This window comes from Crocodylus porosus, unplaced genomic scaffold (genome assembly GCF_001723895.1).
Source record: "Crocodylus porosus isolate Cpor-Errol unplaced genomic scaffold, CroPor_comp1, whole genome shotgun sequence".
In the NCBI taxonomy this organism is placed as follows: domain Eukaryota; kingdom Metazoa; phylum Chordata; order Crocodylia; family Crocodylidae; genus Crocodylus; species Crocodylus porosus.
In genome coordinates this window covers 9,997,805-10,023,954 of record NW_017728915.1, presented here as the reverse complement: position 1 = coordinate 10,023,954, position 26,150 = coordinate 9,997,805, and the positions used below count along the sequence as shown (strand labels likewise).

The window sequence follows — 26,150 nt, the reverse complement described above, 5'->3', positions numbered from 1 at the left end:
AACCAGGTTAAGAAGAGGAAAGAATCAGTACAGACAATCAACTGCCCCAAGACAGAGACAGTCTTGGCACGAGTTTTGTCCATCAGCAGCTAGGGGTGCAGGGCTCCAAAACCCCCCTCCACCGATCTCCTCTACAGCTGGCAGGCATCACAGCAGGGGCCACCATCCCTGCAGGTGTCACCCCGCTGCACCTTAACACACACAGTGTCACCCATGACATGAGTTTTGCTTGTCCACAGCTTGAGGTGCAGTTCCCCCCAAACCCCTGCACCGATCTTCTTGAAACTTGGCAGGCTTTGTGACCTCAGTAGGAGCTACCACCCCTGCAGTTTTGACCCCCGTGTGGTGTGACACAGGTGTGACATGAGTTTGGCTTTCAAGAATTTGGGGTATATTTCCCCCCAAGCCCCTGTACCAATATTCTTGAAACTTGACAGGTTTCATGATGTCAGCAGAGACTACCATTCCTCCAAGTGTCATCCAATTTAGACAAAAAACAACAAAGTTATAGATATTTCATTGATTCCCCATTATACCCTATGGCCAGATCTCCGAGGTGGCTCCGAAGCTTTGGAGCCACTTCACCCAGATCGAGGAGGAAACCCAGCCTGGAGTTCCGGATCAGATCACGGCCATCCGAAGTGGCCAGATTGGATCGCTGCCGACTTGCACAGGCCTAGCGGATGGGCGTTTCTCTGTGGCCATGCAGGCAGGACCTGGATCAGTGCCCTCAAGCTGCAGCAGAGGAGGTGTAGGCTGAGGATTAGAAGGAACTTTCTGACTGTGAGGGTGGTCAGGCTTTGGAACAGTACCTAGAAAAGTTGTGGAATCTCAATGCCCAGAAATTTTCAGGAGCAGGTTGAGCTAGCATGATGTAGTCAGGGATGATCTGCCTTGAGCAGGTAGCAGGATAAAATAACTTTGTCCTTACAGGACCTTTCCTTTCCAGTCTTACGGGCCTATAGTCCTACGTTTTGGATCGGATGGATTCTCTGCTTGGGATTACATGATTTCAGATAGACATAATATTTGATCCATTTTTCTGTATTCTGAATCTGATGCCCATTATCGGTTGTTCCTCAGCTTCTACTTTTCATTTAAATATGTCTTGTTCTGATGTTAAGAATAACCAGCTGACTTCAAATAAAATGGTTAATCAACCATACAAACAAGCAGCCACTGCCTGCTTACAAAGAAACCAAATGATAGAACAGTGCATTTGCAGATGTTCCCAGATACGCAGAATCGCAGGTCACCATCTTTTAAATACTGAACACAGGCATTGTCATACTCTATGGCACTTATAGACTGTCTTTAACACTGATCAATATCAGGTCTTTAACTGGACAGTTCAAGGACCCTGGAATACTTGAATGATAGTTTATAGGAAAAGTGTTTTTCCTAATCTTTTTCAGGCAATGGATGTCTAATATCCTGAAGTACAGGCATTTATATCTTATGCATGTTATTTGTATTGTCCAGACAGCTGCCAGATCTTTCGTGTTTATTTCCTGATGAGTAATATCAGTGACATGCTGACTATAATTGAGTTTAGCCTTTGACAAGGCAAATGCTTGGTACAAAATTTGAAGCATAATTGATAAAATCAGGTTCTATTATATTTCATATTAATGCTTTATTGCCAGAGTTCAAAAAAGTGTAGGCACAAATGCCCAGTGAAACTATATAATGATTATATCACGGAACCCATCATATTTGCAACACAGACAAAAACAGAGACACTTAAACACCATTTTCCATAAATGCTCTCTGACAGAAATAATATGTTGCCAGTTCAGGACCTTTTGCGTGATGGCCTTTTCTAAATCAATAAGTCTCAGTGCAAAGTGGTATTTTTTATACCTAACATCAACTTGCAACATTTTAATAACTATTTGTGATATGCCAGTCTAGGAGCACATTCTTCTGTGATTTTTCATTTTGAAGGACATTAAACTCACAATTGTAAAGTAACACATATGTAGCATGCAGTTACTCCAAGTGGTTAGCTGTGCACGACAAAAAGGGAAGAGACATGTTAAATATAGCTTGTAGGCCTTCTGATATGTGTGTGATAAGGAAAACAAACAGATGTTTCATTAGATTTGAGATTTTCCCTTGAAATGTGAAGGGAGCATTTGGTTATTTTATGTAAAGGTTAGAAGCAGAATTTAATGGTAGGTTTATACTGCAGAGATTCTCTCAAGGTTATTTGTAGATCAAAAGGTCAAGGTAAATATATGGAAATTTGACATTGCTGTGTTATTAGCATACTAACAGATGCATTAAAGTCTGTGATTATTTAAAACTTAAAACAGTATTAATCCACCAAATGGTCATACCATGTATGGATCAAATATTGAATGATTGTACCTGATCTTTGGGTCCAATACCTGTTACAGATTTGGGCCAAACTCTAGTGAAACAGATGTTTTATCCATGTTTAACATTCCAGGATCTAGTTTCATCTCTATTGGCATTGAAATAAATGCTCAAAGATGTCTATAGGATGTGGGATGGAACATGATGGCCACTGTCCTTAATACTACCATAAACATGCTACCAATTATTCTCTGAATTACTTTCTGATAGATTTCATGTTTAGGATTAGATAACTACCCACACAATTTAGAAAAAAGAAAACTGTGAAGAGAATTCAAAAGCATTACTTGTTTTTAAAGCATGTGCTTTAGTATCTATTGAAAACTTGAAAATACACAGCTCAGATAATATGTGAATATCGCATCCTGCAGCCATGCGCATGGTCACAGACCTCTTTTAAGATAACAGGCTAATATTGTAGAACATTGACATAGCTTAGAAACAGTTGTAATACTAGTGGAGACAATATGGACATTTTAGAAAATTTTGATTGGATTCTAATGTCTTACTTTTTTCAGGCTCCTTAAAATTTTATCTGGATACTATGGAAATGATTTATAGGAGAGAAACAAATCCCATATACATTTTTATTACCTATATTTGATTGCCATTGTGGAGTAAATTATGAAAATAAAGCAATAGATGTGTTTTCCAACATTTTAGAACCCATGGGAGTTTAAAAGAAAATGAGAGGAAGAAAGGAAGAAAAGATTGGAATTATTTATTTTAGAGAGATTAGTAACATTTGTATAAGAAAGCCTGTAGAAAATAATGACTGGCATAGATAATAGGTCTTATAATGATACTCTCATAAGGCAAGAACTAGGAGGGAGCCAGTTTCAAAATTAATAAAAGGAAATACTTTTTCACACAACCCACAATTAGCTTTTGGAACTCTTTGCTACCAAGGATGAATGAGACCATGGACTTAGTAGGATTCACATGAATATACAAACAACAAACAACAACAACAACAACAGTTCACAATAGTTAAATGTACATTTTTAAAGAATTTTGGAAGGTGTATACTCTGTCATGCTTTACTGCATAAACCTGCTTCTAACAATGGGTGTTAAGAAAAAAATGTCTCTGAGGTAGGATATCCCAGTCTTCTTCTGAAGCCTCTGCTACTAACCACTGTCCATGACAGGATAAAAGATTAGACAAACCTCTAATTCAATCCACTACATCAATTACTTTCTCCTGCAACATAAACAGGTATTTCTATAGGAAACTGAAGCTATCATTTTCTTTAGGGATTTTAGGATAAACGGATACACAAATATCCGCAATAGCGTTAGAAAATGTCTCACTGAAGCACTGTCTCCACATTTCTCACAGCTGTTGCAAAGCTATCTGAGTAGTGTTTGACATTTTATTCTTTGAATATTTTAATCTGAAACTGCTGGGTAGCACAAGGCAGAATGACCGAAGACACTAGAAAATGTAATCAATGGGTTTTGCATATTGGAATAATATATATAATATGGACATACGTTATCTTTTCGTATATTGTTTGGAGCCTTCTCATCAATCAGTGATGTGGACTGTTTCTATCCTGCGGTATAGCACACACCTACTTTCCTTCAGTAGGAAACATGTGGTCTTCTTTGATGAAATGACTGTCTCTGTGGATGTGGTGAGAGCTGTGCATGTGATGCACCTTGAGTTTAGCAAGGCTTTTCACATGGTCTCCCACAACATTGTCCAAAGAAGCTAAGGAAATATGGGTTGGATGAATGGACTGTAAGTTGGATAGAAAACTGACTGGATCATCAAGCTCAAAGGGAGCAACCAATGGCTTGATGTCTAACTCAATGACAGCCGGAATTAAGTGAAGTGGCCCAGGGGTCTATGCTGAGACCAGTTTTGTTCAATATCTTCATCAACTATCTGGAAAATGGGATGGAGTGCACCCTCAGCAAGTGTGCAGATGACATCAAGCTGGAGGGACTGGTATATACACTGGAGCAAAGGGCTAGAATTCAGACACAGCTCAACAAATTGGAAGATTGGACCAAAGGAAATTTCATGAGGTTCAGTAAGGACAAGGGCAAAGTCCTGCACATAGGACGGAGCAATCCCATGCACTGGTACAGGCTGTGGCCTGACTGGCTAAGCAGCAGCTCTGCAGAAAAGGACCTGGGGGTTACAGTGGTCAATAAGCTGAATACGAGCCAACAGCGTGCCCTTGTTGCAAAGAAGACTAACAGTATACTGTAGAAGCATTGCCAGCAGATCAAGGGGAGAGATTATTACCCTCTAATTGGAACTGATGAGGCCACATCTGGACTCCTGTGTCCAGTTTTGGGCCTCCCACTACAGAAAGGATGTGGACAAATTGGAGAGAGTCCAGTGGAGGACAATGAAAGTGTTTAGAAAGCTGGGGAACATGACATATAAGGAGAGGCTGTGGGCCTGGGGATTTTTTTTGTCTGGAGAAGAAAAGACTGATGAGGGATTTAATAATGGCCTTTAACTACCTGAAGAGTGATTAACAACAGAATGAAGCTAGACCACTTCTCAGTGGTGGCAGATGACAGAACAAGGGGCAGTGGTCTTAATTTGCAGCAAGGGAAGTTTAGGTTAGATAGGAAAGCGTTCTCACAAGGAGGGTAGCAAAGCACTGGAACAATCTACCCAGAGAGGTTGTGGAATCTCCATCCCTGGAGGTTTTTAAGGCCTGGCTTGACAAAACCTTGACTGTGCTGTTATAGCTGGGGATGGTCCTGCTTTGAGTAGGGGGTGGACTGGATGACATCCTGAGTTGCATTCCAGCCCTATTTTTTATGATTCTGTGAAAGCAAAGAAGATGATGTTTATGGAGAATCATTAGCCAACTTTTTCTATTTTTCCTTGAGTGTTGGTTTCTAATGGATCTGGCCCAGCATAGTGCACAAGCTAGAAGAAAAAAACACAGCAACCAAGGTGCATGATTCAAAAGGAAGAAGTAAAACTTGGCATTGTAACCCCTAATTCCTAGGCTTCCTACTGCTTCGTGGGACCTACAGTATTGAATTAGACACCTCAGCCCTTATACAGTGCCAAATATCAATGAAAGACATTCACTAAAGCCAGCATAGTGGTCAAGAGTTTCTAAACCAGCAAATGGGAAGAAGGGAAACACTTCTATTCCCCTGAAAGTGAAGTGAACCTCTTTTGGGGTTAGGTGCCCAAGACTAATCAAGTTATTTTTCATACAAAACTAAGCCTGGAGACAGTTTCTGCACCACCCTTACCGTTTTGCTGCCTAGAGCACTTGTCTGGGATAGGGAAAGCCAGACTCATATTGGGAGCAGGGCCCCAGACCTCTCACCTCACAAGAAGGTGCTGTAGCTGGTGGGAATTCAGTGTATTGAGGTGGATGTCTCTCTGCTTTGTATGAATATTGATCAAGGCAGAGAGAAATAGAAAAAGTGAAGGGTTGACACCTAAATATAGTACCGTACTTTTAAAATTTCATTGTTTTTATTTTGTAGGGAACTTCTTTTATAGAGTACCTGGACTTGCCCAAATATCTGTTTGGGCTGTCAGATCCCTTCACAGCTTAACTACTTTTTCCTTAAGCCCCTGAGAAAAATCAGGATAAGGAATTACCTCCCTACTAGCTGGTGCTCATCTGAGACTTTATTAGGAGAGAATACTTAAAGCTCCCCTCTGAGGGGTAGAAAGAAAGAATAGAAATTAAATTGGGAAAGATCTGTACCCTACAAGGTATTGTGGTGCCTGAAAGCTGGGAGAAATAGGGATCATGAGGAGTTCTCTGGAACCCTATCACATTCTTACAGCTATTGGACCCTTGACTCAAGAATCTCCCCATTGTGCATCACCAACTCTAGTTTAAAGTAGACATTTAACCAGTCAGGATTCCCTGCTGGTTTCAGAAGTACCCACAACAGGGTTTTGCCACCTTGGGGTATTCACTAGTTCTGAGGACAGAGGTGAACAGCATACCTGGGTATTTTTAGAACCGACAAACTCAGTCAGTTCCTTACTGGATTCAACAATTGCAGTAGAGAAGAGAACAGAATAGGTAGGATAAAGCTAAATGGCTTTTGGGCCCTATAACTTGGGTCCATATATCCTCAGGAATGAGCAGGCTGCCTGACTGAACAAACAAAGACTGTTTTCAACTCAATTTTCTTTTCACAGATGTAAAATCTTTGTTCTTTTTATTCTTCCTTCCTCAGTTTGTGGTGATAGTCAGTATTATAAATTTCAAACCTCTGACATATGACGACTACACCTTCCCCCTTTGGGCAAATCGCATTGGCTGGGGAATAGCATTATCTTCAATGATACTTGTGCCTGCCTATATTATTTATAAGTTTCTGAATGTTCGTGGGACCTTTAAAGAAGTAAGTGGAATGCTAATAAAATGTCATGAAATGTTGTTATGAAATTAAATTACTGGATCTAAGCTAGAAGTTCTTTCCTCCAGCTCCCCAAACATATTACTTGTTATGTGACCTTTCCAATCCAGCTTTCTAACTGGTTGGAGTTTGAAGCAAGGATTTAGCACATCCTGTTCCAGGTCCTAGACAGAAATTGCTTACCAGAAAGAACCCCTATAGTTCAAAAACATATTTATTGATTTATGCACACTTTAAATTTGGTTTCCAAGTTGCTTTCCATTGTAAGGGCGGGGTAGGGGGAAAGCATTCAAACGGATGTTAGCACCCACAACAAAGAGCATTCATTGCGATGCTTTTCCAGGGCAGAATTTGGCCTTAGGTAAAGGCTCTGATTCTACATGGGAACATTATGGACTTTTGAAAATAGGTCCTATTATAAGACCCTGTCTTGAGTTGTTCATAATTTTGCCCAAGTGCAATTTTTTGGCTGATATTTTACACATTGGTTGTCTGCTACAGGGAGATATAAAACCATCATCCAAAATAATGCAGCACTTTTTGAAGAATGAAGTTAGTGGGAAAAAATGTGTCTTATCCACATCAGAAACATTTCTGGTGGCAATTTTTTAATCAAAGACTTTTGACTCAGGGACCCAGGCAGGATAGCTAATCTGGGTGTTAGAAATGTGACTTTGGCTGTCTTTATGGGTACCTGCCCAAATTTTGCCAACTGGTAAGACTATGAAATGTTACAAATGTGCACATTCACATTAGCAAGCTTTAGATTTTAACAGTTAAATTCCCTAAAAATTGTCTGAACATACTCCAGCCCCGGGCTGAGCAGGAATTTCCCTGCAGTCACAGCTCTGGACTTCTGTAGGCCATGTTCAGTCTGGGGCTAGACAATAGGCCTGTGTGAAGTGGCAATTGTTTGCTTTGGATTCAGGTTTGGCTGATTTGGGGGACAGTGATTCAACTCAGTGATTCGAATCACTGTCCCAAATCGATTCAGCTGAATCTGATCCGGAGATTCGGCTGCTGCCAAATCTCCAAATCACCCAGGCCTCATCCCCCACCCATTCTCCCAGCCTGGCAATGGCTGCCCCACCTGTCCCAGCTCCTGGCACTTGGGGGGGAAAAAAAGCCCCAACTCACTGCCAGGGAGGGTGATCCCTGCTGCCCCCCCGCTATGTGGGGGTCTCTGCATGAGTCCGCCCCCCCATGGTTGCCCCATTTATGGCTACAGCCCTTTAAGAAAAAAAAACAAGAAAAACCCCAGGACTCGCCATTCCTGCCTGGTGGAAGGGCGATTCCCACTGCCCCCTGCCATGTGGGGGGCTCTGCATGAGCCTCCAAAGCCCTGAGACCACTGCAGGAGTGGAGAGTCCTGTAGCTTTTCTCTTTTTTTGCTTAAAGGGCTGGAGCTGGGGTGGGTGGCGTACCCATGGGGGGGAGAGTAGGGAGGATTGGAGGACTCATTACAGAGACCCTATGCAGTGTGGGGTAGTGGAGGCAGTGGGAATCACCCCCTCAACCTGGCAGCACCCAGCGAGTGGGGGGTTTTTTTAAAGCACCAAGAGCTGGGGTGGGTGGGGGTCGGGGGCTGGAGCTGGGGGAACACGCAAGGGTTGGGGCGTGGTGGGGGTCCCCCCCATGGTCCCATCCCCACCCCCAGAGCCCCTTCCCCACCCCCTACTTACCAGCTCTGAGTCCAGCTGCAGCTCTCTGCTGCAGCCACCGGGGACTGTCTGAATCATTGATCCAAAGATTTGGAGAGCTTTGAATCAATTTGGATCTTTTAATTGGTCCCCTGATTCAATTTGGATTTGGAGATTCAGCCACCGAATCGTGCCAAATCTCCTCTGAAACGAATCACCACCCAAAGCTTCACACAGCCCTACTAGGCACCAGAAATGAGTGCAAGATGACTGATTTTCCTGTGCTCTCTCTGCCTGCAACGTTTAGCGCCAAAAACCATGAAAGGTGGAGCTGCCCAATTTGAATACTGAGGGCAAAAAAAGCTGGAGCTGCAGCAGGGGGAGTAGATTAGAATGGTGAATTGGTGAAGGGAAGAGAGGTTGAGGAACTGTGGAAGAGACTGGGCACTAGTAAGGAAGGTGGCTAGAGTTTGGAGGTGGCAGGAGAAGTGTGGGAAAATTGATATTGGGTGAGAAGACAGAGCAAGATTAGCTAGAAAAGGACACTGATGGAGCTGGGAAAGGAAGTTTTTGGGCAGAATATGTTATTGTGCAGTCCTGATGCCACAAGGGTTTTTTCATGCTACTGTATAATAGCAATGAGCTACTGCACAGGAGTATCGGTGTCATGGTTCATGCCCACCAATGCTACATCTCTGTAGGAATGAGCTATGGTGACATGGGCACATCTACACAAGATGCTAACACAAATAAAGGCCAAGGTGTGGGAAGGTAACAAATTTTTCATTTTAATGAAATGAGGGCACTGGAAATATCAAAAAGATGGGGAGACCAAAGGAGCAAGGCTACAACTTTTGGGACAAGCAACCTGAGGAATGGAAACTGAACCTGAGTTGTTTAAGAAGAATGAATGGCATTGGGACAAGGAGCCATGGTCAGAGAAAAGGGAAGACTGGGTCACAGAGGGTGCATCTACATGTGCACTTAACAGCAAAGTAGATAAATTAGCTCCTCAATAAAGCATCACAGTCTACACATGCACCAGTATTGGGGTGCAGTAGATTAATTAACTCCACTGTTAGATAGTACTGCTGAGGACAGTATTATCTTACAGCAGACTCATTGTGTGTGATGAAATGCACATGTAGAAGGGGACCGCATGCATCACCCCAGCTAACCAGGGACCAGACTCCTGCTTGATCCTCATGCCCCAGCCAGCCTCTCCATCACCACCCAGGGCTGGTCACCCAGGGCTGATCCCCACCCCCTCCCCACAGTGTCCCCTGGCAGCCTGGGGCTACTCCACCCCAGCTTGAAGTGCTGCTGTCCCAGGCATGTGTAGACACTGCACCCAGGAACAGTTGACTCCAGCTGAAACTGCTACAGAGTTTATTGCTTCATTTTTATTTCACATGTAGATGGATGCAGAAAAATTTGAGAAACATGCAGAGGTCAAGCAGGGAGTAGGGGTGAAGGCAGAAGGATCTGTCCTCACTAGAGCACACTTCCCTTCAGAACCTGGAATGGATTCCAAGATTTTTAAATCCCTGAGTTTCATCATTTCTCTGCTGTCACCAAATACCAGGGAATCTCATTTCCAAAGTGCCCTCTCTTCTCTTGTTCTTATCCATAATAACTTACTATTATCAGTTCCTCTGATTGTATAAGTATTGAGAGGCCTGTGTATAGAAATAAAATTTGAAATGGTGCTGATAATCCTTGATGTCACTGGAAGGAGATTCTGTTTTCTTAGACTGATTGCTTAAAAAAACCCCAAAAACAAAAACCTTGGGTTTCACACCAAAACACATCAAAAGGATGTTATTATAACTGCAAAGTCAAGGCACTAAAAATTAGGAAATGCCTATAGAACCTCAAGTCATATCTCCTTTAGCATATGCATTATGATAATCTTGAGTCATATACTCTTTTTTTTCCACAGGACCCATGCCTCAATTTGTTGCCCAGAACAGATGATACTCACTTAATGAGCAGCTGGTCAATCCTTTGCCCTTATTACTTATTTACATGAAGTATTCATAACCTGCTCTGAAGACAGAAATAATTTTTCATAGGCCTTTGTATGACATTTGTCACACGAGTGCCTGACAAAGATCAATTCATTTTGATAATATCCCTTTAAGATGAAAGGGCTTTATAATACCAATTTTACAGCTGGGGAAAAAGGAGACAGAGGGTGCTGACCGACATGGAAAAAAAAATGCACTTTACCAGGAGCAGCAGTGTGTTATTTTGACCTGGCCCTGCAACATCCATATACATTGGACACTTCAGCAGGGCTTTTTGGCACTTTTACCTGAAGCTGATTCAATCAGTTTTTAGATAAAAGTGCCCAAAAAGCCTCACTAAAGTGCCTGATCTCTACAGACATTGGGAAAGCTGGGTGCAACTAACACATTGCCTCTTCTGGGTATGTGCTGGGCTCAGTGCAGGAGTGCACCAAGTTTAAAGTGCTGGGTTTCTTCCCTTCCATCCTCCCTCCTCCCCACAACACCTGTAACCAGCCAGAGAGATTATATTCAAAAGTACCTGCAAATCCTGCATGCCAAATCTGAGTCACCCAGGACTTGATCTTTCTGAGTATTTAGCATTGCACAGCACTACTTTAAATGTTCAAAGCATAGCATTATTGACATCAGGTGAAAGTATAAGTGCTTAGCACTTTTGTAAATCACAACCCTGGCTTCAAGTAAGGAACCCACAAATGAAGAATATATAAATCAGTGATCACCATAAAAAATTTGGCTTAAATTACTTTCCTAGTATCACACAGGTACCCTTTGGCAGGGACAGGAATAGAATCCAATTCTCCATTGTATTATTTGACTGCTTTAACCATGAAATCAGTCTCTCCCTGTTACCCCCTGGTTTTCTGGCTTCTACAACAATTGGAGCAAGGGTGCTTCAGGCAGCATACATCCCCAGCCCCATATAATTGAAGGATGTCATAAGGCATATGTATCAGCATCCTGATTTAAGGTTGCACAGTCTACCTTAATTCTAGCACCTCCTAACTTTGAGTGCTTGACTTTGCAACTTTCCTGATAGCATCTTTTAGCTTAGGGCTTTTTGTGTGCAACGGTAACCTAATGTGTTATTATTCTATTTAAAAAGAACTTGGTTTCTATGGTGAAAAAATGCATCCAATTTTTCTTTACAATTTATAGCACAATGTGCTATACTTTCCTCAAGTTACAATTTCAAAATGATGTAGATTTATGATTCACTGATCATATTAATTTTCTCTTCACTGTCACTGGAAATCCTTATCCATACTCTAAAGAAATCCACAAATAGTACTTACAAAGTAGTCATCTTTACATGTCCTTATAAAACACTATTTCTTGCTAATTTATAAAATACTGGACTATGAGGATGGTACAACAGTCTGAGCTGCCATTGGAGTACCACCTGCTAAGCTACTGTGTTACCAATTACCAATGAATTGTGTTTCACTCAGGGACCAGCTCAATACACAGAAGCTAGCTAATGTAGCAAGTTAATGAGCAAGGATTAACACCTACAAAACCACAGACTAGGGAGAAGAAAGAATCAATACAGACAATCAATTGCCCCAAGACAGAGACAGTCAGTTGCACAAGCACCTATGCCATGACTCCTTGACAGCTCGCAGGCTTTGTGGCTGCAGCAGGGGCTAGCAAGCCTGCAGCTTTCACTGCGCTGTGTCTTAACACACACAGTGTCATCTACGTCACGAGTTTTGCCTGTTACTAGTTTGAGGTGCAGGCCACCAGAAGCCAGACTCCCCAGAACCGATCTCCTTGAAACTTGGCAGACTTTCTGGCCCCAGCAGGGATGAGGTGGCTTAACCCACAGATGTGTCGTGAGTTTTGCTTTCAAGACTTTGGGGTACAGTTTCCCTCAAACCCCTGCACTTATCTCCTTGAAGCATGATAGGCTTCATGCTCTCAGCAGAGGCTACCACCCCTGCAAATTTCATCCAAATCAGACAAAAAGTCAACAGTTATATTTCATTGATTCCCCATTATACCCTATGTCCGGATCTCCAAAGCAGCTCCAATGCTCTTCTAAAAGTGGTTCGGAAGCTCCAAAAGTGGTTCAGAAAGCCTAAAGAAGCCAGCGCTTCAATCCAGACATGCTGCTTTGGTGTCTGAAGCATCCAAATCTTCTCTGTATCTGAAGCGCGGTCTGAAGCCTACTGCAGGGACTAGGATGCAAAAAGCTTAGAGGCTCTCTTTTCTGTGTTTGTGGTAAAATGGGGATAAATATTTCTTTAAACATTCTGTCTTTTCTGTTGTTATTAGGCCTAATATGAAGGGGCTGATCATACACTTAAGTCTCTCACTGACCAAGTCAAAGATCTGTGCTCTCCAAGCTCAGTGATATTAAAAAATTACATCACTGTTCTAATAAAACCATCACTGATTCCCCATGAACACAGACACAACCTCAGTTGTCTGCAAGTGTAATCCATGAACTGTGGCTAATGCTCTTTCCTCTCTCTCCACTACTGTTTAGAGACTAGCTTACTGCATCACACCTGAAAATGAACACCATCTTGTGGCACAAGGGAATGTGAGGCAGTTTAAGGTTTGTACTCCTTCACTCTACCTATCTGCCTGCTCTTTAGCAAGCCTCACAGCCAAATAAAACCAAGTTTATTTCTCTTCTAACCAATTCCTTGATGCACTGAAAAAAAAATTTAAAGTTTAAAAATGCAGTGGAACATGCTGAGTTTTGCCTGCATGGGGGTCTTTGAAAAGTAACCTACTCTGTACAAATTTTTAAAAGCTTTGTACATCTTAAAGAAAATAGAAGTAGTCCTCTCCTCTTAGTGGTATATTTTCTGCCTTTTTTCCACCTTTTTTCCTATGAATTTGTTTGTAAGCCCATTGGCACTCTCTCATTTTTCACCCAAAATGTGTTATATTAGTGGGAGAAGGCAGTTATCTTGATGTCCTGTGACCTTGACAGTGATTGGTTCCAGGCTATTAGGCTTTTTCTTTTTCTTACAACATCATAACAACACCCAGAAGCAATCCCATGGGATTATAGATTCAGACTAGAAGCATTTATCTTTAGGTACAGCATACACACACACAAAAGCAGGTAGATGCCCTCTGATGTAAATTTGCTTGCAAAGTAGCCATGCTGAGGTGACCTGCTGCTGAGGGAGAATAAATGTTTTCCTTGTACCTATACAAGATTGAACTCATTGCTTGATTTAGATGGATATTACTTAAGTAGTCATGAGAAATGTGTTATAAATGAGACTTTCCACTTAGCAAAAAAAAAAAAAAAAAAATGTGCATGTTGAAATGAAATCCTTTTTGTGAAAGATGAGGATGCAAAAATACCATTCTACATTGGTATCAACATTTTTTCCCTTTTCAGTTGAAAGTAACTTGGAATTATGCATCTTTTGTACAGTTATGATTATAGGTTGTTTCTGAAAAATCATGTGAAATATTGGCTCTTTGTGTTTTCTTTACATAAAAACAAGAAATATACTAAATAAAGATAGTCTTGCATTTGAGATAGAAATCTTCCAGGATCTTGTAGAGAACTTGATATATATTTAATTCTCCAAGGAAGTAATTACGGCTCAAGTTTTCTGTGTGTACTTCATATTTGTCTATAGACGTGAATCCCATTATAGAAAAAAAAATGCATTTCTGACACATCATACTAAGTATACGATAGCAAAAAGTATGTATTCAGCAAGGCAGGATTTTATTAAAATTATTGGGATCAAGGTAAAAATATTCAAAAAGGAGAAAGACATTTTGAATCGAGCAGGAGTCGGGTTCAAATACGGGAGCCATGACTGGTCAATCAGTGGGGGTCATTTGCATCAACTCATTACTATTTCCAAAGATCCACTATAAACAGTGGAAATGGACATGTTTATCTTGTTCAAGTCAGTTAATAAGGCATTATGCATTTGGCCCATATGGTACAGTCAGTTTATGTTTTCCCTGACGTCCAATTATTCTACACTTTAAAACTGACAGATAACTAAATTATTGTTATAGCAGAGTAGCTGTTGTTCAGTGAAAACTAAGACTGGAAAATACTAGTTCTTTCATACATTTTCTAATTTTTCTGTAACTCAGGATCTGCCATCTGTCTTCATAGCTGCTCTCACCACCATCATATAAATCTATAAAGTATTATCAAATAAATAATTGCTTCTGTTCCCTTTCAGCTTCAACACTGGCTAGCAATATGACAACTGACAGGTTGAGGAAAAGCCAATACGTTTAACAAAACTGGGAATAAATGAAAAATCAAGTTCAAAGCTCCCTTTGATTGTGCTTGGACTAGACTGGCTCAGAGCTCATCTACTGATTTCTTTGAGGGAAGACACATCTTCCACTTCGTTCCTAATGCTTCCCTTCTATTACTTGGTTTCAAATGATCTCTACAGACTGGCTTTCATACTTTTTTTAAAATCTTTCAGTGACATGAGTTCCATACATGACCAATACTTGTGAGCTTTGCTAGAGCTAGAAGTGGAGAAGGGAGCATAAAATCAGCTTTAGTTAAAGGCACTCCTGTCTTGGAGAAATAAAAAATTTCTGACAGTAATAATTACTTCCAGTATTCCTGCCACCTTGTTTAAACCAGCTACATACATGCTCTTAGCTCTTTAAGGAGATAGAAGCATCTCAGTTATGAGACAAGAGTGACTTTAACTGTGCATTCATGGTTTGCTTTCTTGCAGTACTATCCTTTGGGATATAATTTTGCACCCTTCTGAAGTGAAGATTAAATGCTTCATTTTCAGTGGTTTGTTATTAGCCTCTTCTCTTGGTGAAGAAGATTGTCCTTGCTGTATACGTCTGTGCCATTTTCTGTGCAGTTTAACTATAAAAATTGAAAAATAATAGGGATGGAATTATATTCTGTACTTAATAGCAACACTAGAAATCTAGTTCAACAATACACCATACTTAACAATGAAAACACATTCCCTTAAGCCACCAATTAAATGGCTATATCATATACTGCATATTCTATACACTTTTTCAGTTCAGTACCAAAAATATATACAAGTAGTCAGACTTCATTTTGTTATTTTGTGCCAGATAAAGAATGTACAGTATCTATATAAATATGTGGACAGAGACAATGAATTTTAAAATAAGCTGATCTGTCCAGAGGCACCAAAATACCAAACTTTGGCTTTATTCTGCTGTTGTGAATGCACCAATATAAATGTCATCTGGATTCAACTGCTAGCATCTAATAAAAAAATTGTGTTAGCTGGAACAGGCTTTTAGGCATACTCAGCTGTACATGCCTATTCTTACACATTTTTTCTTTGGTTATTTCAAGTAGTATTTTGCAAACTAGAAAATACAGAGCAAAAGCTTAGCACATTTGGATGCTGTTCTGTATGGTCGCTCTTTGAATGCCACATTCCCAGTGATCACTAGGTTGCAGTAACTGTGAATTAAGTATTATACCTGAATATTACTAGAGCATTCTGAAATTTCAGAGACCGCAGGTTCTCAGTTGAATCCAGCCTGGACTTTGAGACTTACCTCTGAATATCTTTCTTTTTATATGTTCAATTCCATTTCTTAATTTTTTAAAATATATATATAGTATTTCCATTTTTTTTAATTATTTAAAAAGGACAGTGTTTATATTTTAATTCATTTTTATAATACCACTCTACAAATCCAAAATAAAAGTTTTTCCTATAGATTTTGTCATCTTCCCTTTTACAAGCATTGACTTCCATCCAAGCCACAATGTTTGTAAAGGAGTTATAGTACATCTACTTCTTTGTTTACATCATTTTTTTATATCCCAGCATTACTGAAAAGCTAGAATTATTTAATCTTAAAATAACCTCTAATTTTAGTGTCCAAGTGACAAAGAAGTGGTTTCACTAATACAATGTTTTTTAACCCAAATGACACAGTCTGCCATTCTTAAAATAAGTCCATTTTTATCCAAGTAAATAGACAACAGCCCTTTAACATAATTTTTACATTTTTATTTTAATAATCAAGGATTTTTCTGTGTTGTTATACTTTAGTACAGTATTATAATTTCTCAAAAGTCAAAACATTTTCTGGAAAGGAAAATAAGTTTATCATTTTCTAAAAATGATAATTATATAGTAATTTCCTCCAATTAACATTGCTTGTTAAATTATTCTGGGGCATTGTTTTGTTGGTATACACCTTAGCAATGGTATAACTTGGTCAGACATTTCCCTGTGGAGATTCAAAAGATTCTCAGAACAGTTATGAGTATCAAATCTCAAACTACCAGGAGACTGTTTAGTGAGCAGATCATAATGGATTGTCGTATTTTATAGACCTGGGTTTGCACATAAAAAGTGAACTGAAATTATTACAACCTGCACTAAAGTTCATCTGTGAAAATGTGTTCATCTATGTTGAAACCTGCAAAGAGACATTATTTAATTTTCAGTCTGCTCTGAAGCCTTAGTGCGGTGATCCTTCCTCTAAGAGGGATTAGAGTTGGCTCCACACAGAGGGTGAGGGACTGAAACTGCAAACGTTTACCAGCCCTAATGTTTAATGTTATGAATCATGCCTAGTGATATGTATGCCCAAAGGAAGGGGAATTACCCACATAATTTCTTTTTGTCCTTACTCACAGCTCTTAAAATCTAAATGCAAGACAAGAATGGACTTGAGAGACAGAGGAACTGTCTCTTCAGTCAGACTATTCATGGTAGTAGTAAACAATATACTTTGTAGCAAGTGCTTGCATGGTTGACCTTAGTTCAGTGTTAGGCCCAGTAAACTTTTGATAATTCAAGGCATTTCTTCTGCCATAGACAGAATATGTTATCCCAGAAGTGAAAGAGTGCAAGGGATGCAAGGCATCTGTCAAAGGGCTAAGCAGGTTTATTTGACAGATTTGGAAGTCACTGGCCAGAATCTTTATTTCACAGTACCAAAAAAGAAAGAGGCACAGTGCTAGTTCTTTTCCTTCTGTTCTGCTGCGCCTTGACTGACACAGAAATCACAGTGGCACACCAAACCACAGAAGATGAATTAATAACAAGAGAATTTGCTTTTCTTTTACATTGTTCTAAGTTAATTCAAGTGGCAGGGTGAATTTTCCAAATATCTGCCATTTTCTACAGCTACTATTAGAACACTGGAAACCAAGATTTCTTAATGGAAGTATAGTGAGCCATTTAAAGTGCAGTAGTTCTAAAAGCATTTACGTGCTTTAGTGTTTGGCCTCTGTTTGAACCACTCAGTATTGTATCTTAATTCTGCCCTGGGACATACTTATTGGCAACACTTGAAAGATATTTTACCATAGCAAGGGATTTTGCAGGAAGTCCAGGATCAAATGTGATATTTTAAATATAGAATACAGGGGGGAGGGAAGCTTGGCTGTTGCTATTAAATGTGTTCAACAACTGCACATACAACATACATTGTATTTAATTTTCCCAAAGGAAGTTCCCTGCAGTTGTTATTTTTTCTCAGTAAGATACACATTGATAAAATGACCATCCCCAAACTTGGAGTGTATATACTCACTACTTACACCATTGTTTCAAGGTGAAATCAACTTACTTTCTCCTATTAGGTTACAGTAATGTGCCATATGGAAAATGACCTCATTTTTAAAGTCATCCTACCACTTAATTTAACATTAATCCTGATTTCTACAGCATCCATAGCACTGACATTTGTTTTGCATGTGTGTTCTAAAAGTATCTTCATAGATATCTCAAAGCATTTTCAAATGTTCTGTGAACATCTCATTTACACTGCCCAACTCAAGACCATGAAAGACCCTAAATTAGAACTCAGTTTAAACCCTAAATTAGTTCTATCCAGTTCTATAACCCTAAATTAGAACTCAGTTTAAGTGCTGCAAACTGGGCCCTCAAAACCATAGATCTCATTTTAGAAAGCTAGCCCCCGTACAGAAAAATAAAGATTTTACATAAGCATTCTTGGAGACTTTCGTCCAAAAAGATTTTCTTTTTCTACTCTGTGGGTGTGTCTACCCATGCATATATGCTGGCTTAAATTTACTGTACAGTAAATGGGAATAGGCTGGCAGCTACACGTGCAGGTGTTAAAGTGCATTAATACTGCACTTTAGTCCCAAGTCGGTCCACACACACAGTGTTACTGCACAGTAACATGCATGTGGATGCCTTACTACGCAGTAACTAATCAGGCTCAAGGTGGTATAAGTTGCCATATTTACTGTGCAGTATAGGCATGCATGTGTAGATGCATGCTCGTACCGCACAATAATTCTGGTTACTATGCAGTAAATATGCATGTGTAGACATGCCCTATATTGATTAATCACAACTTTTACTGTAATGAATTCCAACTATTCAGTAAACAAGTCTGAATTGTAATATGACACTAAACTGCTCAGGTCACATCTACACAAAGAACAGCTTAGAAGCTAGATTAACTAGCACCTGCAGTAGCAACTTAAGGCTACTAGTGCCATTGCTGCAGGGCCACCCTATACACTGGGTTAGTACAGCAGAAGCACTGTTCTAAGTGCAGGTGGCTGGTAGGAGCCCCAAGAGATTAAAATAGCAGGAACAGTGCAGTGCTGGGCGTCTAAGCCATTGCCCCTTTATTCCTGTCATAATGACAAATAAATAGTGCCTGTGAATGATACACTCCTACATACATATAGCCCAAGGGTCCTTCTTATGCTGAGTTCTATTTCCATGCACTGGCTGCACTGTTTTAGGACAGGCTATGCTGATACAGTGCTGTGCAAAGTGGTTATAGAATTCCTTGGAACTTGGTTTGTATGGAATAAACAAGGCTGCAGTTAAACTCTGCTAGTATATTGACCCCATGCTATTCCTCTTTGTTTTGTAAAAGTTCATACCCAATTAAAACCCCCCCCTGCTAGCTAGAAGAAATCACAATCATAATTTGGAGGCTTTCTGTATTACAGAATCTTAGTCTTTTTAAAATTTAGTTTAACTCTTGTAACTCAGTTTTGTGGAAGACAATATTTAGGGTTCTTTTCTGCTCCCCCTGCCCCTGCCCATACTAGAAAGAAACATTTGCTTATGGGAAAACTCACTGAATAAGATCGCCGATAGCTTTGAGGACAAAAAAACCCCAATTACTGTGTTTGTGCAATGCCTCAATTTGTTGTACAAGAGGATGAGTTAAAACAAATTAAAGCCATGCTAAAAGCAGAAGCAGAAATAGGCATTTCCTGCACTGAGTCTATGAATATGTGTGAACAGAAGTTGGAAACAAACTTTTCATATTACCATTACAACCTAATAGATGTGATTCTGGAAACTTGTGGATGGTAATATTAATCAGGATTTATTATTGAATAACATTTTATCTATTGCAAATAAAGAGTATACTCTTCAACTTCAACATTAATATTTCCTAGCAAAACTTGTTTTCCTGAAAAATTAAATTATTATGGCTCCTACAGGAAAACTGTTTGAATAGAAATTATAAGTTTCTCATCATTGCTTTCAAGACAGTCATCAGTGAGGTGTCATACTCTGATATTTTGTCAGAAAATACAACTTAAAACAACCCGCAAATATCATGCTAGGAAACAAAGGGCATTTTCAGTCCTCCTCGCATACAAAAAACATGCAGCAATATTTTAAAGGTGGGTACACTGTTTAGCCATAGTATTTAAGAAATATTTATAATGTATTGTGAAACAAACTCACTATGTGCTTGTACCAAAGAGCATCCTTGCTATTTTGGTGTTGTATGTGGCTACCTGTTTTTTAGTGGCACTAAGACATTATAGAAAAGTAGGGCTGCAAGGGAACTCAGAAAGTCAGTTATTCAACCCCTAGTGCTACTAAGGCATTGTGTTGTCTATGACAGTAACCAAATTATTAATCCTTGGCATGAGTTTTTCCTCATTTTAACAGCTTCAGGACAAAATGTATCCTTTCCTCCCTTCCTCCAAGAGTTGCGTGTTGTGTGACACCAATTGGAGGTGAAGCATCAGTAACTAAGCTGATAAGCAGCAACAGAAATGATCTATATAAAACTTGTCAGTGGATTCCTTTATTACCCTGATCTGAAATGTACTGTTTTTTGTAGACCATATAATGGTGAGCATTACTACTTATTTGTTGCACGTCTTGCAAACATCACTGGGCCAACATCAAGAATATTCAGGTGCTGATGTTGGATGTAAAGTTTCAATCCTCTGGCCCCATGCAGACGAGCATAGACTAGCACACTACTAAGAATGGCAAGTTCATATTTAAATAGGGCCAATATCTTCATTTGCATCTACTTGCCATGGCACCGTTCGTCACTTGAGCTCTTCCTGTTCTACAAAAATAAAGATAACCACTTCTGAACTTAAGATTTCATGTATGCTTATCAGACATGTATCAATTTGACAACTGGAGAGAACTATGTTAACCACCAGGTAAACAGAAAACAACTCCAGTCAGTAGGAAAAAAATTATTGCATTTTAAGTAAGTGACTTTTTCTACTAGTAAGGCTTGTCTTTTTCTTTTTAGTGGCCAAAGGAAAATGTACTTAGGCAAATATTAATCACTGTATGGAGCAAGTAATATAAGGGGTGAGCCAAAAAGATCAAAGGGATTTTTTTTGTGATACCAACCTCTTTTGCAAACCGCTCTGAAATCTCCGGTACAGGTGTATGTAATAGCTCGATCTTTTTAATACTTATGAATCAATGCCTCACATATTGTGTAAACACCCACATCTTTTTCAGTAGGCTTCTGATCAGACCCAATATGATAAGTTTTTCTTTTCTAACCTGAGACCTCACATAGATAAGCTACTATTGCCCTCAGCCTTGATGATGAGGTGTATGGACCTTTTGCTTCACCCCAAGGCTTGATTGCAAGGCAGGGCCATTAACATTATTTTCTTTATAAAAAGTTTTTTGCTTTCACTGCAACTTTTCCAAAAGTTCTTACATTACTTGATTTCTCTAATAGGATAACACACAAAAGTGCAATGAATTAAGAAAATGACTAAGCATTAAGTTGTCTCTGTTTAGAAGTATCATGTTGTTTCTTGATCACTGCCAAGATGGTATTAAACTTGCAGATGACCCACATTTGTAATTTATTACGTTGCACCCACTGTATGAGCCTGTTTGTGACAGCGTATTATTTGTGTGGTTAAGAGTAATATTAATTACAAAGGGAGCATATCCAAATACGACACTTAAAAAGTAATTTATAATCTTGATCAAGGTTTGCCTTACAAATAAAAGCTTTATAGTGAGCATTTACTTGGTTTACACAAAAGTGTTTTACTTAATTTTTAATGCCTTTTTATAGCAGTGAATAGAATTTACCTTAAATAAGGGTACTTCTGTATATGAATATTTTAATATTTTTACCAGTTTTTTTAATTTTTCATAAAATATAAATGTATATCAGAAGGTGGAAATTTAGCTTTTGTGTAATCGGATTATCATGTAGGACCCATCTTTCCATTATTATCCAGTCTAGTTCTATGTAATCAGCCAGTCTAGTTCTACAATATGTTGGCCTTTTTTTTTTAATAAATGTAAACATGATAATGGAGAATAAAACATTGTTACCTACAGCTAGAAGTGTACTGTAGCACAATATTCTCCAAAGTTGCCTTAATATCATAAAAGAAAGTCACGTGTATGTAGTCTATACTCTGAAAAAATAATCAGAGCATGTTTGGCTGCATTTCTATTTTGTCCTAGAGAACATAATTTTAAACAACTGATACAGGCCTGTTGGTCACTAATGACAAGAAATTCTGTTGATGTTCTCAAGAAGAAATTTGTATGGAAGTTGACAAATTGCTACTAATGCAAACATTCTCCAAAGCAACCTAGTGGCCAGAAACATAAGAATAAAGCAACAAAAATTTTCACAGCTAAATTCCATTAGTTGAGTGATCTACAGATCCCTTTTGTCACCCATTTTTCATTTTTGAGAATCATACCTTAATGTCTGTGGTTGTTTGGGGAAAATGGCATTTCAACTTCTTTTTTTAAGGGGACATTTACACATCTGTGTATGTAACAAGAAACAATTGTTTCTTATAAATATGGCTGTATGTGTGATATATATGCTGGTTAACTATACTCAAAATGTTAATAGAGTTGGTGAATGTAAAGTATTTGTCCTCATTCTTCTGTCCTTTTGTGATCAGTGTAAATAAGAAATATTTTAAGCTGTGTACCATCCATGTAACAGATTCCAAAATTGTGTACAAAGTCTTATTTAAATTAATACATAAAATCTGACAAATATGCACATAAAGAGTATAAACAATAAAGAATATCTTCTGTACCAACAACTTAGTTGTGGTAGTTTTTCCATGTATTCTATTCAAGGTGATAAATGGAGAATTGAGTTCAGATGACAAATTTGTTCCTACTAGGCATAACTGTAAACACCCAGACCAATTATTCCTTTCTTGAACCTGTTTTTACAGCAGATGGAATCCTGCTCCCTCAGTGTTATTAGAAACTGAAGCAAGAGTTCTAATACATATATGCAGTACATCTACTCTTACAAATCAGTTTCTCATTCAAACTAAAAACAACTCCAAAATAACCACTGAACACATTTCTTAGCTTTCAAATCATATCTTATGTCCTCTTAATACAAAATATTGTTAATAAGTTGTATCAGTAAGGGTGAATGGTTTAATTCCCTGTGGGAGTATAATTTAAACAACAATGAGCATGCCTACATGAGACGCTACCTCGCTGTGGCAATGGGCTACAGCGACAATTTCAGAGTATGAACCATGACACTGAGAAATGACCCGTGTGGCACCAGGACTCCAATAGTAATGCTAAAGCAAGTACTAAATGACTGTGCAGTAACAACTGCGCAGTTAGGGGCACGTATAGATGCACACATAGTAAAGCAGGGGTCAGCAATCCCCGGAACACGTCAGAGCATGGCACATGAAGACATTTTGCTTGAAACACCAGCCCTTAAGGCATACAGGCCTGGGCTGCTTCCACAACAGAAACCATGGTCTTATAAATTTTGCCCATGTGGAAAACACCAAAAGGCACAAAGCTACAGAACAGCCACACCTCATTAACCAACATCACTTGAACTACATTAAAATTATTTCATGCTCAACGTATGAAGAGTTTGATTCAAATACTTATTTGCCTCCTTACTTTATTAGACCCTTTGATTTTATTGTTAAAGCTGTTATATTTCATTGTAGCTGCTCTTCTTCATCTTGAAAACAATAAGCAAAGTTCATTAAAATTACGTTTAATTGGAAGGTAGCTTTTTTGATGGTATGTTGTTTGAAAAAAGGTTTTATGGAAACTTTTGTGTATTTATCATTATTAATCGAAGTAAAATTCACAAAATAATTAAACACACGGAAAAAAACATTAGCCCATTTTTAATACTTGGAAATTTCCCACTAAGATGTCTTTTTCATAAGCTCTTCTAATAAGAAAAAGTCTGCCTTTATCCAAAACTGGTTTTTTCAAAGCAGTCTTAAGCGCAGCTTAAAATATATCAAATCTAGAACACAGTCAAGGCTTATTTGTACTGTAATGTCTCAACAGAGGGCTACAAAAAGTTCTTCAGAGCTTCAAGTTGCATGGTAGCATTATTTCTATGTCATAACATTACCTTTAATATACTATTGCTGAAATACGACATATACTTTGGATATAAAATGGAAAATTCCTGCCTCAGTAAAGGACATTTGAGCAACAAGCTATAATGCAGACATTTTGATGGTGCAAAGTATAGCACTGTTTATGTATTCACAATGTAATAGTTTACTTTAGTGCCTGATAAAGTTAAAGATTACAGCACAAAACTGTTTATGACAAACTGAAAGACAAAATGCAGCATGGCGTATATGGTAAAACTGTTCACATTAAGAATTTATTTGGTCTCCAATTCTAGGTCAGAAACAGTTCTCTCTCTGTCCTGGAATTATAGGAGCTCAAGTAAAAAAACTGTGACCTATAGACCTTTTGTAGGTTTGGACATACACATATACATGAAGGACCCAAAACCATTAAAGGTCTATCAGCCATACGTACACACACACACGCACACAAGCTAAGCAAAGTGGCAAGTATTTGCTTCGGATTTGGCTGATTCAGAGGACAGTGGTTTGATTCAGAGATTCGAATTGCTGTCTCAGTTTGACTCAGCTGAATCAGATCTGAAAGATTTGGCACCGCTTCAGAGATTCAGCCATAGACTAAACAGGCAGCTGACAACTCCCTCCAGCTGGTAAGTCTGTTGGGGCTGGGGGACAGCGGAGGGAAGGAGTGTGTGGGAGGGAGGGATTGGTGCTGGGACAAACTGCCCAGCTGGGGGGGGGTGTTACTTGGGGAAGAGGTCAGGATTTGGGCAGGAACCCCCCAAGAGACTCCAGGATCCCCATGAGCCCCAGCTTGCCCGTAGATAAGCAGGGGCCCATGGTGGGAGGGATGTAGCCCAGCTTCAGGGAGGCAGCTGAGTGAAGCCAAGGAGGGTCACACCCCCCTCTGGCTCCTTCTTTGCCCAGTCCCTCAGGGAGCTATGCGACTGGAGCGTCACGAACAGGACGTACAAATAGGCATGCTTCTGGGCCCATCGCGTGAGTTTAGCATGGGAGTTTGTGCAGGAGGCCCTGCCAGTGAGCCCTAGGGAGGGTAGTCCCATCAGTAGCCAGGCTACCAGTGGCATAATGTGGATGGGCAAACATCACACCCTGAGGGTCCCCTCGGAGTCTGCAGCCTTCCCCTCTGGAACCTCAGAGGCCCAGATGGAACCCAATGGTTCCGGGCTCCACGCAGACAGAGCCTCCGGCTCTCAGCTGCAGGGGCTGCCTGGCACATTTCCAGGCTCATGGGACCAGGAGCATGGCCACCTCCCCTTATGAGGTTTGCTCCACTTTGGAGTCTCTGGGGCGCCAGATAGAGGAGCTTCAGGTCACAGTCCAGAGACTGTGCGCCATCAGTGACGGCGCGCAGGAGATAGACTCATACCGCCAGGCCCTTCACCCCCTGGAGGTGGAAGGTAACTCAAGGTCACCTTCCAGGACAAGGGAGGACTCAGGGATCTCCCATACTGTTCAGCCAGGGGGTTGGACCAAGGTGGTCAGTGGCCACAAGGCCTGCTGCACCCAGGTCCCTGCCCCTCTGGAGCTTTGCAACAGGTACAAACTTCTTGCAGCCCCAGTAGAGCCTGCAGAGTTGCCAGCTCCTGCAGGCAATGCAGGCTTACCCACAGCTACTGCCCCCACTCTCCCTAAGGCCACTTGTAGAGTGGTCATTGTGGGAGACTCCCTTCTGAGGGGGACTGAGGGCACAATCTGCTACCCTGACCCCTTAGCCCAGGGGGTCTGCTGCTTCCCAGGAGCCTGCATCTGAGATGTGGCCAGGAGGATCCCTAAAATCATCCAGTCCCATGCCCCTTATCCATGTGAGCATGAATGACACAGTTAGGTGCAATCTCACCTGGGTCATGAGGTGCTACAGGGCTTTGGGTGCAGGACTAAAGGGGTTGGGGGCACAGGTGGTGTTTTCCTCAATCCTCCTGGTCTTGGGCTATGGGCTGAGGAAGGAGGGGAGGATTGAGATAGCCAACCGAAGACTGAGGTGCTGGTGTCATAATGAAGGCTTTGGCTTCCATGATCAGTCTGCTCTTTGGTGAGAGAGGCAGTGGGCTGCTGCAAAGAGATGGCCTCCAACTCACTCCACAGGGAATGAGGCTCTTCTCAGCCAGACTTGCTGACCTGCTCA

The 26,150-nt window shown here is 40.1% G+C and overlaps 1 protein-coding gene and 1 long non-coding RNA gene across 3 annotated transcripts in view; one reads left to right on the top strand and one right to left on the bottom strand.

Moving 5' to 3' along the window:
- SLC6A2 (solute carrier family 6 member 2) overlaps positions 1–16,230 on the top strand; it is a 117,317-nt gene extending 101,087 nt beyond the window's left edge. The window contains exons 12-14 of one of the 2 annotated variants that reach the window (XM_019535695.1): positions 6,573–6,740; positions 12,917–12,988; positions 14,607–16,230. In XM_019535695.1, coding sequence (XP_019391240.1) covers positions 6,573–6,740; positions 12,917–12,988; positions 14,607–14,630 — 264 coding nt within the window. In that variant the 3' untranslated portion in view covers positions 14,631–16,230. The remainder of the gene's footprint in view (positions 1–6,572; positions 6,741–12,916; positions 12,989–14,606) is intronic. The other variant, XM_019535696.1, reaches the window with a different exon arrangement.
- Positions 1–26,150, bottom strand: part of LOC109310503 — a 137,412-nt gene that overhangs the window by 43,425 nt on the left and 67,837 nt on the right. The window lies entirely within an intron of this gene.